This window comes from Ictalurus punctatus, chromosome 6, assembly GCF_001660625.3.
Source record: "Ictalurus punctatus breed USDA103 chromosome 6, Coco_2.0, whole genome shotgun sequence".
NCBI classification, from domain to species: domain Eukaryota; kingdom Metazoa; phylum Chordata; class Actinopteri; order Siluriformes; family Ictaluridae; genus Ictalurus; species Ictalurus punctatus.
The window spans coordinates 23,561,506-23,579,022 of record NC_030421.2 but is presented as its reverse complement, the minus strand read 5'-3'; the positions used below and the strand labels follow the sequence as shown (position 1 = coordinate 23,579,022).

General features: G+C 36.8%; 1 protein-coding gene across 1 annotated transcript; it reads right to left on the bottom strand.

Moving 5' to 3' along the window:
* Positions 1-222: 222 nt before the first annotated feature.
* On the bottom strand, positions 223-2,864 carry dlx2a (distal-less homeobox 2a). Its single transcript, XM_017469102.3, has 3 exons — positions 2,342-2,864; positions 1,964-2,148; positions 223-1,411 (listed from the first exon to the last, which is right to left on the bottom strand). Exons 1-3 carry the CDS (start codon positions 2,658-2,660, stop codon positions 1,082-1,084), a joined length of 834 nt encoding a protein of 277 aa, XP_017324591.1. The 5' UTR covers positions 2,661-2,864; the 3' UTR covers positions 223-1,081.
* Positions 2,865-17,517: the final 14,653 nt, after the last annotated feature.

Here is a 17,517-nt window from a genome sequence, read left to right as displayed (position 1 = left end):
TTTGAAACGTTTACAAGCATCACGCCTTCAGCCAGACTTATTACAGGCTGAGAGGCTCGTCTGGCGCCAGAGCAGCGGGAGGAGGCGTGTCCGGAGAGAGGGGAAAACATCTGAAACATTTCAGCACTGCTACAAGCCCTATAGCAAAATAAAGCGCTCAGAGGAGAAGAAGAACAACTTCCACTTCGATGTTTGAAATCGCAAAAAAAAAAACTCGTAAAATTCACATGAATCTTTTTTTTATTATTTAAATACGTTTTTCATAGAATGGCAGAACTGTTCATTCAGCATACGACATAAAAATAAATTAAACAAAAGTAAGCTATTTCCGAGAAACGTGTTACATGTGAATTCTGACTGGGGGGAATCAGTAGCTTTTGAGTTCTTAATGAAAAATGTTTTCCATTAATATATCCAACAAAAAGGAAAACCCTACCTTATAAGTTATAACCTAGAATGATGGCAACATCTCAGAGAGACGCGGTGAAACATACAAGTACACAGACACGTTTCTCCCACTAACCTTATGTACAACTTAGAAAGCAAACAAAAAAAATATGATAACGATGGGCACATTTGAAATACATTATGGTGATCAAATGAAAGTGAGGTCATTTTTGAAGGCACGATACAGCTTGAAATTGTGCTACATAATCTGACGTTCACACATCCTGCTATAAAGTTCACTCCGGCGTGAATAGCCTTTTAGAGCATAGCTTTGGATCTTAGTGGTTCATTAACAATGCATTATGTTATCCTTTAATTCTCCACCTCCAGAGACAAAATAAATAAATACAAAAATAATTGCATTGTCTTTTATTTTTCCGCGTCTGCCTGATGACGACATTGTGTATAAGTGTGGGGGGAATAAAATAAAAACAGTATTACACGCAGCAAGGAACACTGTAGGCCTACATCTCTGTCCAAGTTAATCAGTCGCGGCAGTTCTCAGAAAACGAGGCCTTTAAGTCACATCAAGTTCTCGGGTTTTTCTCTCTCTATCTCTCTGTTTCTCTCTTTCTCCCGCAAAATTAATTCTCCAGTCTTTTTTTTTTTTTTTTTAAAGTCATTTTCGTTTTTGTCAAAATATCGTCCCGGCGCTGACGGCTGTGTTGTGGTGGTGCGGTGCCAGCGCGTTAGCTTGGAGGTGCGCGCTTGAGTTCGTGGATGAGTACCAGGAGTAATTGGTGAGGAAGGAAGGGGCCGTGGTGCTGGGAGAGCCGCTGCTCGGGGCTAAAGCCGAGCTCACACTGTTCATCCGCTGATTTGGTGGAAAGTCCCAGGCGCTGTTGATGGGAGGCGAATGGCACGGCGGAGACTCGCTGGAAGCCACGTGTTGCTCGGGCGGGATTTCTCCATTCTTCCACAACTTCTTGAACTTTGAGCGGCGGTTCTGAAACCAGATTTTCACCTGTAAATAAAAAATAAAGCAAGATGAGGTTTGGTCAAAATAAATACATTCACATAGACTACACATAACTAAGCCATTATGATTTAGTTGTGCGTCTGCGTAAAAGTAAAATAAATAAATAAATAAATAAATAAATAAATAACACACACTGATACGCCATATCTGTATAGGATCAAAAGGCTTTATTTTACACCCCGATTTAAGCATCATAAGATTATATCTGAACTAAAACTGACTGGCAGATACAACGTAACTATAGGCTACAAATGTCAAGATATACTGCTGGACATAGATGAAAACGGTAATAAACAAACAAACAAACAAACAAACAAACAACAACAGCAACAATAATAAATAAATAAATAAATAAATAAATAAATAAATTAATTAATTAATTAAAACAACAACAACAACAAAAACGTACCATACGCAATCATTGTGAATATAACCGATGATCATTTAAATACATTTGGCTCCTTACAGTTGCATAACGAGTGCTTGGCTCGTTCAGCCGCAGACTTGCGTAGTTCAGATGCGATCAGTGACACTCACCTGAGTCTGTGTGAGGCCCAGAGAAGCGGCGAGCTCGGCTCTCTCCGGCAGCGCCAGATACTGCGTCTTCTGGAAGCGCCTCTGCAGCGCGGCGAGCTGGAAACTCGAGTAAATCGTTCTCGGCTTGCGCACCTTCTTTGGCTTTCCATTCACCATACGAATTTCGGGTTCGTTCTCCTCTTTTTCTACAGTGAAATAAGAACATTTTAGACCCAAACATCTTTTGTGCACTAGAAATGTGGCAAACAAATAAGGGTATGCGTTCAAAGTCATTTGAGTAGTCTAATAACTACAGTAAAAACTTGTGTATTGGGTTTTTATAATTCTGCACTTGTAGTTTGCTGTGTAAGTGCAGACACACAGTGGTGGTCGGTTTACCTGCGTCAGTAGGAGTAGGCGATGCGCTAGAGCCGTATGTGCTGTACGCACTGAAGGTGCTGTTGAAGCCCAGCTCATAAGACTTGGCGTTGTACTGGACGCTGCTCATGCCGTTGTTGTGGTACGGATAAGTACCGAGCTGGCCGTAAGGCGAGCCTGCACAGTGACTCGGTTGCTGGCCGTTGTAGTAGCTGCTGTCCGTGGCGGTAGAGACGGGTAAAGTCGGGGATTCCTGCGACTTGTGCAAGCTGTGGTAACCGCTCGAGGTAATCTGGTTGGAATGCATATCTGTACTGAGGCTGTCAAAGACCCCAGTCATGGTTAATGCTCAAATAAAATAAAACCGTGCAAATAATGGACAGGCACTCATCCAGTAATGAAACCGCGTGGGAAAATAAAGCAGAAATAAAATTCAAGATCAGTTAGTAATTTGTTTTCGTAGTTGCTGTCATTCCTGTGAGGTTGTGAGCAGAGACTGCGCTCGTTCCCTGACAGAGGAGCGTGATTGTCTGCAGCTCAGGAGTGCAGCGGGCGGCATTTATCGCGCGTCACGTGGGAGGCCGAACCTGCGCGCCACAAACAGCCAATGATGGGAGTGTTCAGGAAAACACAGCGTTGTACAGAGCTGCACTGAAATCACGTTCTAGCGTTTTAATGCATGCAAACATACATACAGATATGCAAACATGCATACACACATCGAAAAATCAAACCTTGCATTAAAGGTTAAAAAGCGTCAACATTTGCAGACATTTTTCTTATTTTTTTTCAACTGAAATTATATCATAACTGATGTAAAATAATTCAGTTGAGAAAAATGTAACAAGTTGATGTATTTTTAAACTTTGATCCACGTTTTTTTTTCAATATACGTACATACATACATTCATACACACACATACATACACACATAAATACATGCAAACACACACACACACACACACACACACACACACAAACATACATACATACATCAACACAAATATATACACACATAAACACACACACACACACACACACACACACACACACACACACACATAAGTTCGTAAATACGTTTAGCGAGATAAATTATATTATTATTATTATATTATTATATTAAAAGAAAGGACAGATGAATGAATGAGATGAACAGACGTAGGGCAATTTTTTAAATTACTATATATATATTTTACCTTTAATATCTTTTATTTTTACTTTTAAAAGTCACATTTATTTATTTTTAAACTAATTTTAAGATTTTCCTGTTTACCTTTAAAACTCCAGACACGGTTGTAATTTACACACTGATTCTTGTTGCCCATTCCCATCATTTTACCTCATGATGCTTTAGACGGACTGCCTCAGGTCAGTACAAAACTTCTCGCCCTGTTGCGACATCTGTTGGCATAAACACCCAAGGATAAGGGCAATGGCTTTACTAAGGGTGATCAAGCAAATGTTTTTAGCAGAATAAGTGATATATCATGATAGAAACATATTAGTAAGATGTACAATGATCTGCTTTAAAAGAGAAATTCTGTACGGAGCCCAGTTAGTTTATTTACTACCATATGGCCTTCTTGGTTTTGTTTGTTTGTTTGTTTGTTTGTTTGTTTGTTTTTAAACCCTGATACGGCACATGTAGTAACACCAACATCATATACACACAGACAAAGATTACAGCGCTAAATAACTCTTTTATTTAGGATACGCTTTAAAATTTATTTGTTTATTCAACATTGGATTCATTACTGTGTGCAGTAAAATATGTGATTTTCACACTTCAGAATAAGTAACTGCTACAGATTTTATTCGTTACATCCTTCTCTCTATAAATATTGTATGACGGATTTATAGCTTCCAATGAAATTGTTCACATGCATATAGCTTCCAAATGAATGCTACTAATACATGTATAGCTATTATTTAGACCACGTGTGTTAATTCAAGTAGTGTTAAAAAACGGCACATTAGCGCTCTCTCTGGTGTGCAGCTGTATTGCAGCGATTAACCCGCACATGTAATAAATACAGCAGACCGAAAGGGGGCAGTGCAACACATGCAGTACGTGATATAACACAACACAGAACGCTTCAATTTCAAGCGGATGTTGATGGGTCCACAAAAAACTTCAGAACGGTCACGTGTCTTTTAAAAATATAATTTATTGCACGTTTATTATGCCACATCGCTGTTGAATTCTCAAATCGGAATTGTCAGAAGCTGTTGATTAATTTTCTATAACAGTAGCTCTGACAGTAGTGCTGGCTGCAAAGTAAATCCCAGATTTAGAATACAATATTAAAACATATCTCTAATGCTTTCAGTAGAAACCTGAAATATTCTATATATCTATTTGCCAAGGTCAGGAAAGACCGGTAGGGAGACCGGGGATGGTTGTAAAATGGGTCGGTTGTAACACTTCAAATTTCTCCAATATGGAACAAATTACAAATCACCTGATTCACTTCACATATACTCAGTTTAGTCTTTATCCCACATGTGAGGAAGTAGAGACCTGTGGCAGACACAGCAGATTTTAGAGGGGGAAGAACTAATTTTGAGGTAAGAAAGTAACTTTTTTTTAGTTCATTTATTTTGTGATGACAATTCCTGCTTTGTAGTTAAACTCACCAAAGTTAAATTATGTTTATTGTGTGTCTGTGTAGATATTTTTCATGCAAGTTCTTAGTGATAATGTTTTCGCTGTTAGCTGTAAGGTGAGCTAGTTTATGGCTACAAGACTCTGGGTTAGTTGTAACAACAAGACTCTGGGTTAGTTGTAACATCAATGAAACATGTTGCAACCTACCCAAAGCAAATACAAATAGTTTTATTTATATGTTTTCTTTGAATTTCAGTATGCCTAGGTCTTGGAAGAGAAAAACAAACCGAGGGGTGTCTCTCAGCATTTTGAAGAGAGCATCAGATGATGTAAAAGAGCAGGGAAAGTCTGTAAGATCTGTGGCAAAATTGTATGGCATTTGCCATGTACCCTTGTACAGATTCTGTGAAAAGAGGAAGATGTTAGAAGAGAAGCACTCAAGGGAACATCTGAGTGTAGGCTAGCACAGTGGAAAGAAGGTCTTCATTGATGAACAAGAGAAAGAACTTACAGAATATCTGATGAGGGCAGCTGATGCATTTTATGGACTGTGTCCATGTGAAGTCAGTAGGATAAAGCGTAGGATTAAGGATAAGATAGGAGAAAGTTGGAAGAAAATTTATAGTGGTGCCAATGTAAAACATACAGATGGGTAGATGGAGAAATATTGAAAATGACTGAATATTGAAATTTTTATGTGATTAAAATTACAAGTAAGAGAACTTGTATATTGCTGTGAAATGTGAGTACAAATATCCAAAGACATGGGATGAATCTTCAAAAGCAGAAGTAGACAGGTTTTCAGCCTACATGAAAAGAAACCCAACTTTGTCCATTAGGAGCCCTGAGGCCACAAGCCTCGCACGGGCCACCAGTTTTAATAAACACAGTGTTGCAATGTTTTTCAGAAAACTTGATGAAATAATAAGGAGGCACAGCGTAACTGCCAAGGACATTTGGAATGTCGACGAAACAGGCATTACAACTGTGCAAACTGCGGTCGGTGTGATTGTAAAACGTGTAAAACCTCTAAACAGGTTGGGGCAATGACATCAGGAGAAAGGGGTCAACTGGTCACTCTCGCATTTGCAGTCAATGCCATTGGCAACACAATTCCTCCAATATTTGTATTCCAACGCCTTCATTATGCAGACCACTTTGTACGAGATGGGCCGATAAGAAGTATTGGAAGTGGAAATAAATCAGGGTGGATGCAGTAGGAGGATTTAGTCATCTTTCTGAAGTACTTCGCAAAACACACCAAGGTCAGCCCTGAGAAAAAGTTGCTACTTCTCCTAGATAATCATTGCTCAAACATATCAATTACAGCCATTGACTGCTGCAAGAACAATGGCACAGTTACATTTACGTGTATATAGCGCTTCTCTAGACACTTAAAGAGCTGTAAATAGTATTGGGAGGGGGTCTCCTCAACCACCACTAGCGTTTAGCATCAACCTGGATGATGTGACAGCAGCCATAGTGCACCAGAACGCCCACCACACACCAGCTATTAGTAGAGAGGAGAGAGTGATGTAGCCAATTCAGAGATGGGGATTATTAGGGGGACGTGATAGAGAAGGGCCAATTGGGGAATTTTGCCAGGACACCAGGGTATACCGGGGGATTTTTAATGACCACAGAGAGTCAGGACCTCTGTACACACAACATAATATAACTTCCTGAGTAATTTTGTTTGAGAGACTGAAGGTGACAATTCAGAACCACATTCACACAGCAGTAATGAAGCAAGATGCAAGTGGAATGCTTGATTTGTCTGCTTTCTATTTATGGATAAATTACACTCTAATGTGTTGTATGTATAAATTATTTTGTAAAAGATTTTTTTTAAATAGATGCAGTGAAGGTTAAACACTTAGGACTTAAAAAAGGTGTGTAAAAGAAGCACACCAATAGGGGTCAGTAGCTGCATATCTTGAACTCTTGGCCAGCTAACTGTCTTTCTTGGCCATAGCATAGGTCTTAACCTAATCAAATAAGGGTGAAAGCAGGATCCCTGTCTGATACATTCAAAATTTTTATTCATATGACGTAGAATAGTAGAAGGGACAATCAAAGTGCATACATTTCAAGAAGCTTAAAGCAGCTAAAGCTCTTCCTTGTAGTGATGTTTGTAACTGTATGTATGCAAGTATACAAGTAGATAGTATTTATCTGCTTTTGTTATGTCTTTTCTGGCTTCTGTTCTCAGTCTGATTCTAAAGACCTTTACATACGTCTGTAGTTTATTGTTGCTCTGTGGCCTCTGATCATGGAAAAGAGTGCAGAAGCCTGACATGGCCAAGACCCAAGATATAATGCCCTAAAAGGAGCCAAGGAATTTCCTGCCTCAGTAAAATCCTTGAACTTTTCGCTACTGATAAGGTGTGATAGAACCTTTCTGTTTAGAGCAATGTAGGCTACCATTATTGGCAAGATGACCTGAAATACCACTGACTCAGCATGTGCCTGCATTCAGCTGTGCTCATCATCAAATGTTCAGCTGCTTCTGAACTACAGCTGTCAGTTTCAACCACATGTGCTGCCTTGTTTTATTTAATGGCAGCCTGTTTGCTGTGAAAAACTATTTGCCATGGTGTCTTTAGAAATAATTAATTAAATAAAAAAGTTTATTTGTGCGTTTTAGTCTTATGTATGAATTTCTGGAGTCATTTTTGCAAGACAACTAGAGTATCTGGATCACCAGAATCAAATGGGTATCTATGTGATGGTTTTGAAATCTGATGCGATGACTATGGACTCAAGCACACAGAAGGTTTTTAGTGGAGTGCTTTAAAGCCAGATGTTGATTTAATACAGTGGTGACACAATCTATAATGTGCTTAGTTATGTTTCATTTGTTTTGTTTTTTTCAGTAGAAATAACACTCCTTGTCTACAACAGGTGGCCTGGAAGCTTACTATATAGCACCATGATCAATCCAATTCACCTCAATTCAATAAAATTTTATGTTGCATAGCAATTTTAACAATAGGTATTGTCACAAGGAGCTGTATTGAAATTCCAGTGTAGATTTAGCTCCCTATTGAGCTAGGGAGGCAGCAGTGGCAAGAAAAACTCCCTGAGATGATATGCGGAAGAAACTTTGAGAAGAATCAGACTCAACAAATGTATTCTATAAAGTCAAACACTATTAAGTGTGCTGAAGGAATGTTCAGTGTGAGCATATTGTGAATGAGTTCTGCAATGAGCACAGTACCATCTTCATGATTACAGCAGCAGTTCATAGGTACAAGTCTACAGTATCTAGGTGAGATTATCCAATACAACATGATTGAGTCTTGGGTATAAACTGTTTTTGGGAAATACTAATCCAAAAGGCACGCATATGAGACCATCCACAACAGCAGAAAGTGAATCACAAGTGCAGAATCATAGCATCAGTGTGAATCAGTCAGGTCTAGAGGGCCAGAGGAGCCAGCAGTAGAATTATGTCAGCACGATCATGACAGCAGGCAGCAGGTGGTCTCACATCTGCTCATTAATAAACACATGACAACAGACTAAGTACATATTGACCTTGTCTTTAGGTCTTATACTATACAATTCTGTATAGTATAATAGCTCTAAGGTTATTTTTTACTCATGAAATTTGTTAAGGTAGTAAAAATGGTTTTTAAAAAATATGTGAAAGCACTGAACTACATTAATGTCTTTCCAGAACAAGCTAAAAACTATTACAGCCAGTAGCACAAATATTTTTAAAAAATGTTTGTCCATGGGGCTTCTACTACATCTTTCACCATCAAGCAAAGCAAAAACACAAGAGGGAACTAAAAGCATGAAGATAAAGATGGAGCATTCAAGCAACTTATTTCTGATGACCCTTGTGAGTTTGAAGTTTGAAAGGTTGGCATCATAAACACTGGGATATCATCCAAATGGCGTAACCTCATTCTGAATAATTGATTTTTCATAAAAATGGCTATGTATAATTCATTGTTATACTTCATAATGTTTTTGAACTCTCATGCACTCGTCCCAGAATCTCAGAAGAGAAATATTTTATAATATTTACCGTTAGTGGTGCCATGAATTGTCTGTAGCCATAATAACAAAGACAAGTGACCTTGTCTATTATTCTCTCTTCTCTCATCTGTTCTCACACACACACACACACACACACACACACACACATACACACACACACACACACACACACACAGACAGAGAGAATATGATATGATGTTTCAACCTTGCACAAACAAGTTTAACTTTGGGAAAAAAACACTGACCTATAAAAAGATGAAATGGTTATATAAAATATAAAAATAGCATTAGTTTGATACAAAGATTGCGCTGTTACATTCTGTCACATCAAACAAATCATGTGCTTGGCTAGTATTTGGAAAAAAAATTCCAAAAAAAGCTAGCTGTATTAGCTGTTTTTGGTAAACTACTATTAGCTAGGCTGCAGCATTCGTGTTTTTAAACCATGTTAAGATTACAGCTTCTGGTAACTGACTGATTAACTGTCTTACACTGTCACAGTTTACCTTGATTTAAGCAGCCTTCATCAACATCCTCTAGGAAAATGTAGCTTACACAGACATACGCAATAATGTTATATAAAAGAGGTTGCTGACTGTAAACTATTTTCCACATGTCTTTAATGCACGTCATCATACACACAGAAGACAAAAATGTGATAGGTGAAAATGTAACTGAATACGCATTTAGTGGAAACACTGGAAGGGACCACGCCATCCTCATTATCTACCCCAAATATCTACCCCAAATCTAGACTGTGTGATGTTTAGACTACACTAGGTTCCAGCCATTCATTCTTCTTTACTTATTCTTTCTCTGTACTTTAGTCTACAATCAGCAATGACTGACCACATCTGCAATGATTGTACTTGTGTCACATAGCATTACAATAGCAACTGAAACTCATGTTTACAAAATGTAATCCTCAGACAATTGGACACCAGTGTTTACACACTTGCCATATTGCCAACTCTAAAAATGCCATTGACTATTTAACTTGCTCTGACATGATTGATTTTGGAAAAGCTGAAAAAGAGCAAACAATATTGATAAAATAAATAAAACCTTTTTTTTATGTGTTCCATGGTCATGCCACAATATATCAAGTTGTATTTAAGGTGTGATATAACATACAAGAATGGAAATAAATGGTATTGCCTTTTGAAAAGGCTGTCATTTAATGTGATTAAAAGTATGTGGGAAGGTCTGCATGCTACATTCATATCTGTATACAAAGTAAAAACGTTGAATAATGGAAAAATAGGTTTATTTCTAAACAGCTTTTTTTTTTCTCATAGTGACAGGAGAATGATGCTCACTCCCTCACTCATTCACTCACTTTCAGTAACTGCTTTATCCTGGTTAGGGTCACAGTGGATCCAGAGTCTATCCCAGCAACACTGGGCACAAGGTTCGAGAATTCATATTAAGTTATGGGCACTGGTTTTGCTACCATTCTGGTAGCACATTTAATTTTTTCCTTTCCTATTCCCCACATTTCATCTATTCATTGAACTGTGTCTCGATCACTCAGAGCAAGAAATGTGAATACTAGGTACTCTAACTGCTAATATTTCACCAGGGAAAATTAAATTTCACTAATGGATCTGCAGAGTTCAGTGTGATCTATAAATCACTTATAAAACCATTTTCTTCCGTGTAAGACCAGGCCCCTTAGTTCTGAGAATTTCAATGTATAAGAGATAAATTCTATATAACGTATAGCTGGCAGAGATCATGACATTACTTTGGCTATTGAGCTATGATTTGTATTATTCAGCTAATATCTCAGCAGTACTGGGCTTCGATGACACACTGAAAGCTTCACTGAAAGAACTGAGCTTAAGTGTAGAGAGCACCATTGCTCTACTATACTATAGTATCACTGCACTACTATACTATAGTATCATTTTAATATGCACCTTTCCTTAATATTTAAATTTTGGAGGATTTTCTGTTTTATATTATCTTTTGAGTGCAGTAGGTTTAGTGAACTTTTTTGTGAAGTGTAACTATATGACACACGGCACCAGGCTCCAACAATTCACTTCTTCTTTCGGTATTTTAAGAGTATTTATGATATTTTAAGTGATTGTGAAAACTGTATTCAAATAAATGAAAACATTTTATTCTGTAAAATGTACATATAAAACTTTGTATCTGTATAGCATGGATTGTGACAGTAATGTAATATTATTTGGATTTACTTTTTTTTTTTTATACTTGAGCATATTTGATCTTTTATGCTTTAGTAGTTTCGTTCCAAATTTTCTCAATTCAAACTGTTGTCTAATTCAAGATTACCAGTGTGTAAAATGTAGACTAAACCTATTTTAATTTTCACATTAGTGAAACAGCACTTATGTACTTTAGATTAATATCAGTATTGCCATGCCACATACCGAATTCTTTAGAAGAAGGGCAAAATTGATAACCAATCTGAAATAAAGCTTTAACTACGCATATAACACCTATTCTGGCGTCAGATTTAGTCTATAGCAGATGTGCTGTATGGAATCATTAGAGTTATAGTTTTTAATGGATCATGTGAGAATAGGAGGCAGTGTCTGACTTTTTATGTGTTGTGTGGCTGCCATGTTAAAGACTGAACACACATCCTCCACTATAAATAAAGGCACCACCTTACAGCATATGGATAATGAAAACAAATTAGATGATGAATGTTTGCAGTCAGTCCAACCCAATAACACTCAAAATACTTCTAGTATTTATTATTTCTATATGTTATAAATTCACCATCTAGCTGCTGTATCATATCAAATTACATTCAGTAGTAGTATATGCTGCCAACTTCTGATGCAGTGACTGTGCCTTTTGTCCCTTTCATGGCGGATTTCAGAAAATGTGGATGTTGTGAACAGAACAAATGTGGATGAACAGAACATACATGACATGTCAAATTGATATGTAGGTCCCAGTTGCATAAATGTATAGGTTTTGAGGGCTTTCAGAACTTTTTTCAGTTGCATTATATCATTAAATAAGTATATGCAGTATAATAGATGCAGTAATAGTAATGTGAAGTACAAGGTTTGTAGGTAAACAGGATGTTATATATGCATTTGTAATGTAAATGTGTATATGTCTAGTACAACTATAAGAACTATTAAAAACATGTTATTGTTATGTGTGCAGGGTTGCCGTCATGCTGACAGCACATTTAAACTTTAATCTATTTTTCTATTTCAGAGAAAAAAAAACACCCTTGAACTTTGCTTTATTGACCCTGGATTGATCAGAGCAAGAAGACATGGATACTAAGTACTCTAGCTGCTCACTTAGCATGCTAAATGTTTTGTTAGTTAAGAAAAAAGTCTTTGTCATCTTTCTTTTATCTTATATACAGTATGTATTACAGTACATTATATATCTGTCATATCTTGAAGAGAGATTTTATGTGAATGTGAATAACAATTCCCTTAATCATTGGTGCAAATCAATAAATCATCACTGGTAATCAAAAACTAGTGATATGATACTATACCGTATAGCTTCATTTGATAAAGTGTGATAACAGCGCAGTGTTAAGGTATGCCTGGATTCTCAAAAATACATCAATGGACCGCATTTTTAATGACGTGGTCCACTACCACCTCAGTGACTTCACCTATTCAGTGTGTAGTGGGTGTGTATGGGGGAAGTGGAGGTGGAGAAAGTGAAGGATTTGACTTCTATTGTGTTAGTAATCAGCTGTGAACTGCCCTGCTGAGGAGTGCTGTTCCCCTGCTGCCCTAAACATTCACATTTATACAAAAGTACTCATGCAGCACAGAGCTCCATAAATCCACCTCTGTCGCTGAATATAGCAGTCTAAAATGTGAATGCTTTACTTTCTTGTAGAAATGAACTGTAAGCAATGTTTCACACAGAAAATGTCACATAAAAACAGTTATGTTTTAGAAATTCATGCTCAGTGGTTAAAAGTAATTGTGTAATGTTTTTACAAATTAATTGGACAGTGATTGAATACTAGTCTATTTAGCTAAATGGTATTTATAGTGAAGTTACTACATATAGGCAACAGGGAATACTGGGCTAGTTATCACCTTAGTTACCATCTCCCCCTTACAAACTCTAACCCTAACCCTAACTTTAGCCAAACATACAGACATACAGGGAGAGCAGAACAAATTAAAAAGTACATAAGTTAATGTTTGTTTACCCCCATGTGAATACCCTGTGTGTGGATTCAGTTGAGTGGAGTTCATGCTTACATACAGTCCGTTACTACAGTTTACAGCTTATTTAGAAATAGCAGTGCCTGTAAACCTGATATAGAATGTGAAATGTTACAGAGTTAGCAATCAGAGTTATCATTTTGGGGGAAATATATTCTTTCATGTATGTGTCAGTTGTACATTAGAAGAAGATTACATGATTCAGGAAGAGACATAAAAGGAACTTTAAATTGTAATAATACCATCTCCTAAATGCTATTAATGTTTGTTTTTTTCTTTTCATTTTCCTTCCCAGGGAAAATTTGCTGTGGTAGGTCACTAATTTCCTATTTACATTTGCTCATTTAGCAACTACATTGTTTGCTCCTCGTGATGTGCAGTTTATCTGATTAATGCCCCTTTGATCGGAGGTTTCTTTGCATTAACTCATCACAATTAGGCTAAACTTTATTTACTTTTATGAGAAACAATTAAAGGTATATAAAAAAGGCAATAACTATTTCATCAAATTACTTTTTTTTATTACTTATAAAATTTAATACTATGGAATACTACTAATGGGATAACTACACCATGTTAGCATCTTCACTATAAAATGGGGTTCAGGAGCTCAGTCAGAAAGCATGCACTGGTGTCCAAGCGCCCTGACATCCTCATTGTTCCCAGGGCAGTTCTCCCCCCTTTTCTCACTCGTAAAAAGGGAGCGGGGCTTTTGTGAAAAGAGGGCTGGCTAGATTTACAGCACTTCGTGTTGCACAAAAGAGCCTGTGCTGTCACAACATGGACAGATGTGCTGCTTGGTGTGGTTTAAACAGCACTTTTTATGCAGCCACTCATGCAGAGCATGAGGGGTTTAGAGTCCAGGATTTCTCATTAACAGGTATCATATAGGACAGCAGCAGACATGGCAACCAAGAGCAGACATGATAGAAGCATTTCAGAGTTTTTCAGCTTGTCCCTGAGGGGAGATCCTTTTGGTTACAAGTATGACCTTTGCATAGAGGTCATAAAAACACTTCATAGATACTATGACACAGTGTGGTGGATGGTTAGCTAGTAGAATATTGTGCTCATTAATATTTAAACTAGGTTTTCCAACTCTAACCTTGGATAGCTTTAGTATGGGTACTCTGTTCTTGCTCAGCTGGTTGAACTCATTAATTGATTTTATTCTCTTTACATTAAGAATTAATTAATTAATACAAATTGGCCAACTCATATGAAAAGTTTCATACAGTTAATATTAGTGTGAAAAGCATAAGGTGTGAAATTCACTCCTATGATTTCATGTCCATTCAGGTTGGACTATAATAAATAAGAGCATGAGATCTTAAATCACTTAATAGATTTTGTGTACTGTCTACTGGAATGATGCAGCAGCATGTTAGTTAAGTAGAATGAACAGATGCTTGAATGAATGAAGCAAATCTCAGAAAGTTTGCATCATTGGGGTTGCACCTGGAGTGGTCTTTTGTAAACTCTCTCTCTCAGGTTACCTCTTTTTAAGGAGAATTTGAGTGCTCTCTCTATTATCTCATATTACTTGGCCACCCACGATCTGTTTTTTGCTGTTGGTAAATGGTTAACAAATCTATATCATACATGCAGTATAATATAACTTGCTTAAGCCTGCTCGGAAAATGTTTCTTGACCCTAATCAATAGAAGTGGATCTATAGAGTATACAATTAAGCAATTTATCATTTTCCAGATGTAAAGCACAGGTCTTTTGGGGCAATTTTGTAATGGTTTTAAAGGTTCTCAGTTATTCCTCTTGGGGAAACTTTAAAGGTTTATGTTGATCCCTAAATTAGAGTACTCTCCTATCAGAAAGAGTTCCAAGAACCTTTTAACGAATCCTTAATTATCAAGGACGTTTGAGAAGTTAAGAATTGTTCACACTCAAAAAATAATTAACAAATATAGACAACTAAAATAAGAATTATTTTATAACAGAAAGCTGTAGAGTTCTTATGTGATTTAGCTGACAAGTCTGCCATAGCACTCTAGCTTCAGAGTTACAACAACAACAACATAAGAAGAACTATTCCAAGAAATATTGATATTTCTAACAGCATGACAACTATTGACTGTTGGTATCTTTATTGTCTGCAAAGCACCCTACTGTCAGAACTAAAATGTCATGTGTGCATTTTGTCAGTCACTGTCACCTTTTGTTATTCAGTAACCCAGAGACTCTGTACCCAACAAACATCTGTCTTCTCCAATCTACACACATGTAAATGCCTTAGCTATGGCCATCACAATGACATAATGGGTCTTTGTGATTATTGTAAAGCTTAATGCCTGTCACTCGGCTAGTATAAAAGCTACAAAGCTCAGTGAAGGCCACACATATGTTTCTTATCTTTTTAGCATTAATAAAAAGGCCCAATTTCACTTATATCCTTTACTCTTTTGAACTTTGACTATCCATCATCCTACGTACAGGGATTATATGGATAGTTAAGTTTCTTAGGTTTCTAAACGGAATCTACTCAGAACCCTATCTGACAGCAAAACACTCTACGTAGATCATTTAAGGGTTCCCAAGAGGAACCAACTGATGATTCTAGATTTAACCTAAAAATTCACCACTTTAATTTAAACCCTTTAAATGCATGCAAATTTCTTTCAAAGCCAAATGCATACTAAGATGCCTGTTACCGTGTAGTATGTTCTTTATTTGATAGTCATTATAGGTCTAATTTCTTATGGGCCCAGTCACTTCCTCTTTTGTCATGCTGGGGGAATGTCTGTGTCCACACACTGAGTCAGCAGAGCGCACACAACACTGTCATTCACTGATGCACAATGTGGCAAGAGTGTGGGCAGCAAGGGGAGATGAACAAACATGAACCCAGAATTCTGAAGTTACAAAGACCTCTCAATCTCTGAAATACATGGCTTAAAGGGTCAGAAGACACAGTGTTGTGAGAAAACTGCAATATCCTCAATATTTCTATTGTGTTATATTGTGACCTGATCAGCTAAAGTTGTACCTGTTTTTATATTCACATTTTCTGATGAAATCATAGTGCACATGACTACATTTGTATTGTGTCTATGAATTTAACTTATTTGTTAAATTTCACATTGTCATTTTGTTATTTGTGTTATGTCATTTGGCAGTGCCTCATAAACTTTGCACCACTGGGTTTTGTTGGCCACCAACATATCACACTTCATGCCTGGATGCAGAACTCTTCCACTATTAATATATCAACCCAAATAACCTGTAAAGACATAAATTGTCAGGTCTACACTTTTTCATTGTTAATTTCTTAATGACATGCTTGCTCTAAAAAGGATTTAATGAAATATTGATCATTAGTATTGGGCTGCTGTTATTTTACTAGGAATGAACTATTTATTGTATCTATTATGTGCTAATAATTACTGTAATACTATGTGCTAATAATTACTGTAATACTATATGCGATGTATCAGTGGACAGAAATAAAGGCATCGTGTTTGAAAGTACATGTGTGGAAAATTCACAGATATTGTTTTCATCCAGTATAATCGATTTCACTTATAATCTGTTCCAATTAAAATGCAACTTGACTGTTGTCCGGTTTTAGTAAGCCCACAGTTTTAAATTGTTTTAAGTGCAGTGGTGTGGCTTAAAACAAGTGGCCAGGGTCTATACACGCTTGTGGTGCACTTTGTGTGTGGGGTTTGTGGTTTATGTGTCTAGTTGATTAGTTTCACAGTTGACTGCCTGCCATCTGTGACCCAGGTTAATGTTGCTGATATTGCCTTAAATGTATGAGTAGCAGAGATTACCTAGGTAAAAGGCTCTAAGCCTATATGTAGGCCTATTATTTTCAGTACTGTGACTGAGCATGATCTGTAATGCATGTTTAAAGTCTAATATATTTAAAGTAATTCAAGTGCAATTACACCTGTATAATGCATTAACAATATACAACGTCCAAAGTCTTCATTTTATGTTGAATGTTAAGCTGAACTTATTTTTTGTTTTTTATTTATAAGGGAAATGGCTATTAGATAGCTAGCTAGCTAGATAGATAGATCACTTTATTCATCCCAGAGGGAACTTCACCTATTACAGCAGCACAGAGATTGAACTGTCAACATTGTAAACATTGTAAACCATGTAAAAAACATTGAAGTGGTGGTGTATATATACACACACACACACACTATGGCAGTGCATATACATATGTATATGTATGTGTATAATGGTAGTTATCGTCCAATGAGCTTATCCTATTGTGGTCAAATAAATTATTACACAAAAACGTACATATAACTCTTATAGCCAGGCCTAAAATTTTTTTACTTTAATTAATAGCTTTTAATTGTTAATTATATTGTTTATGGAGGTCCAGCTGTGCACACTAGATGTTCATT

What these genes read in the sequence shown, in the direction of transcription:
- dlx2a (XM_017469102.3), bottom strand. Translation starts at nt 2,660, where the DNA reads ATGACTGGGGTCTTTGACAGCCTCAGTACAGATATGCATTCCAACCAG. An exon ending in GCCTACTCCTACTGACGCAG is followed by an intron (nt 2,149 to 2,341) that starts GTAAACCGACCA and finishes ATTTCACTGTAG; the next exon opens with AAAAAGAGGAGAACGAACCC. An exon ending in TGGGCCTCACACAGACTCAG is followed by an intron (nt 1,412 to 1,963) that starts GTGAGTGTCACT and finishes TTTTATTTACAG; the next exon opens with GTGAAAATCTGGTTTCAGAA.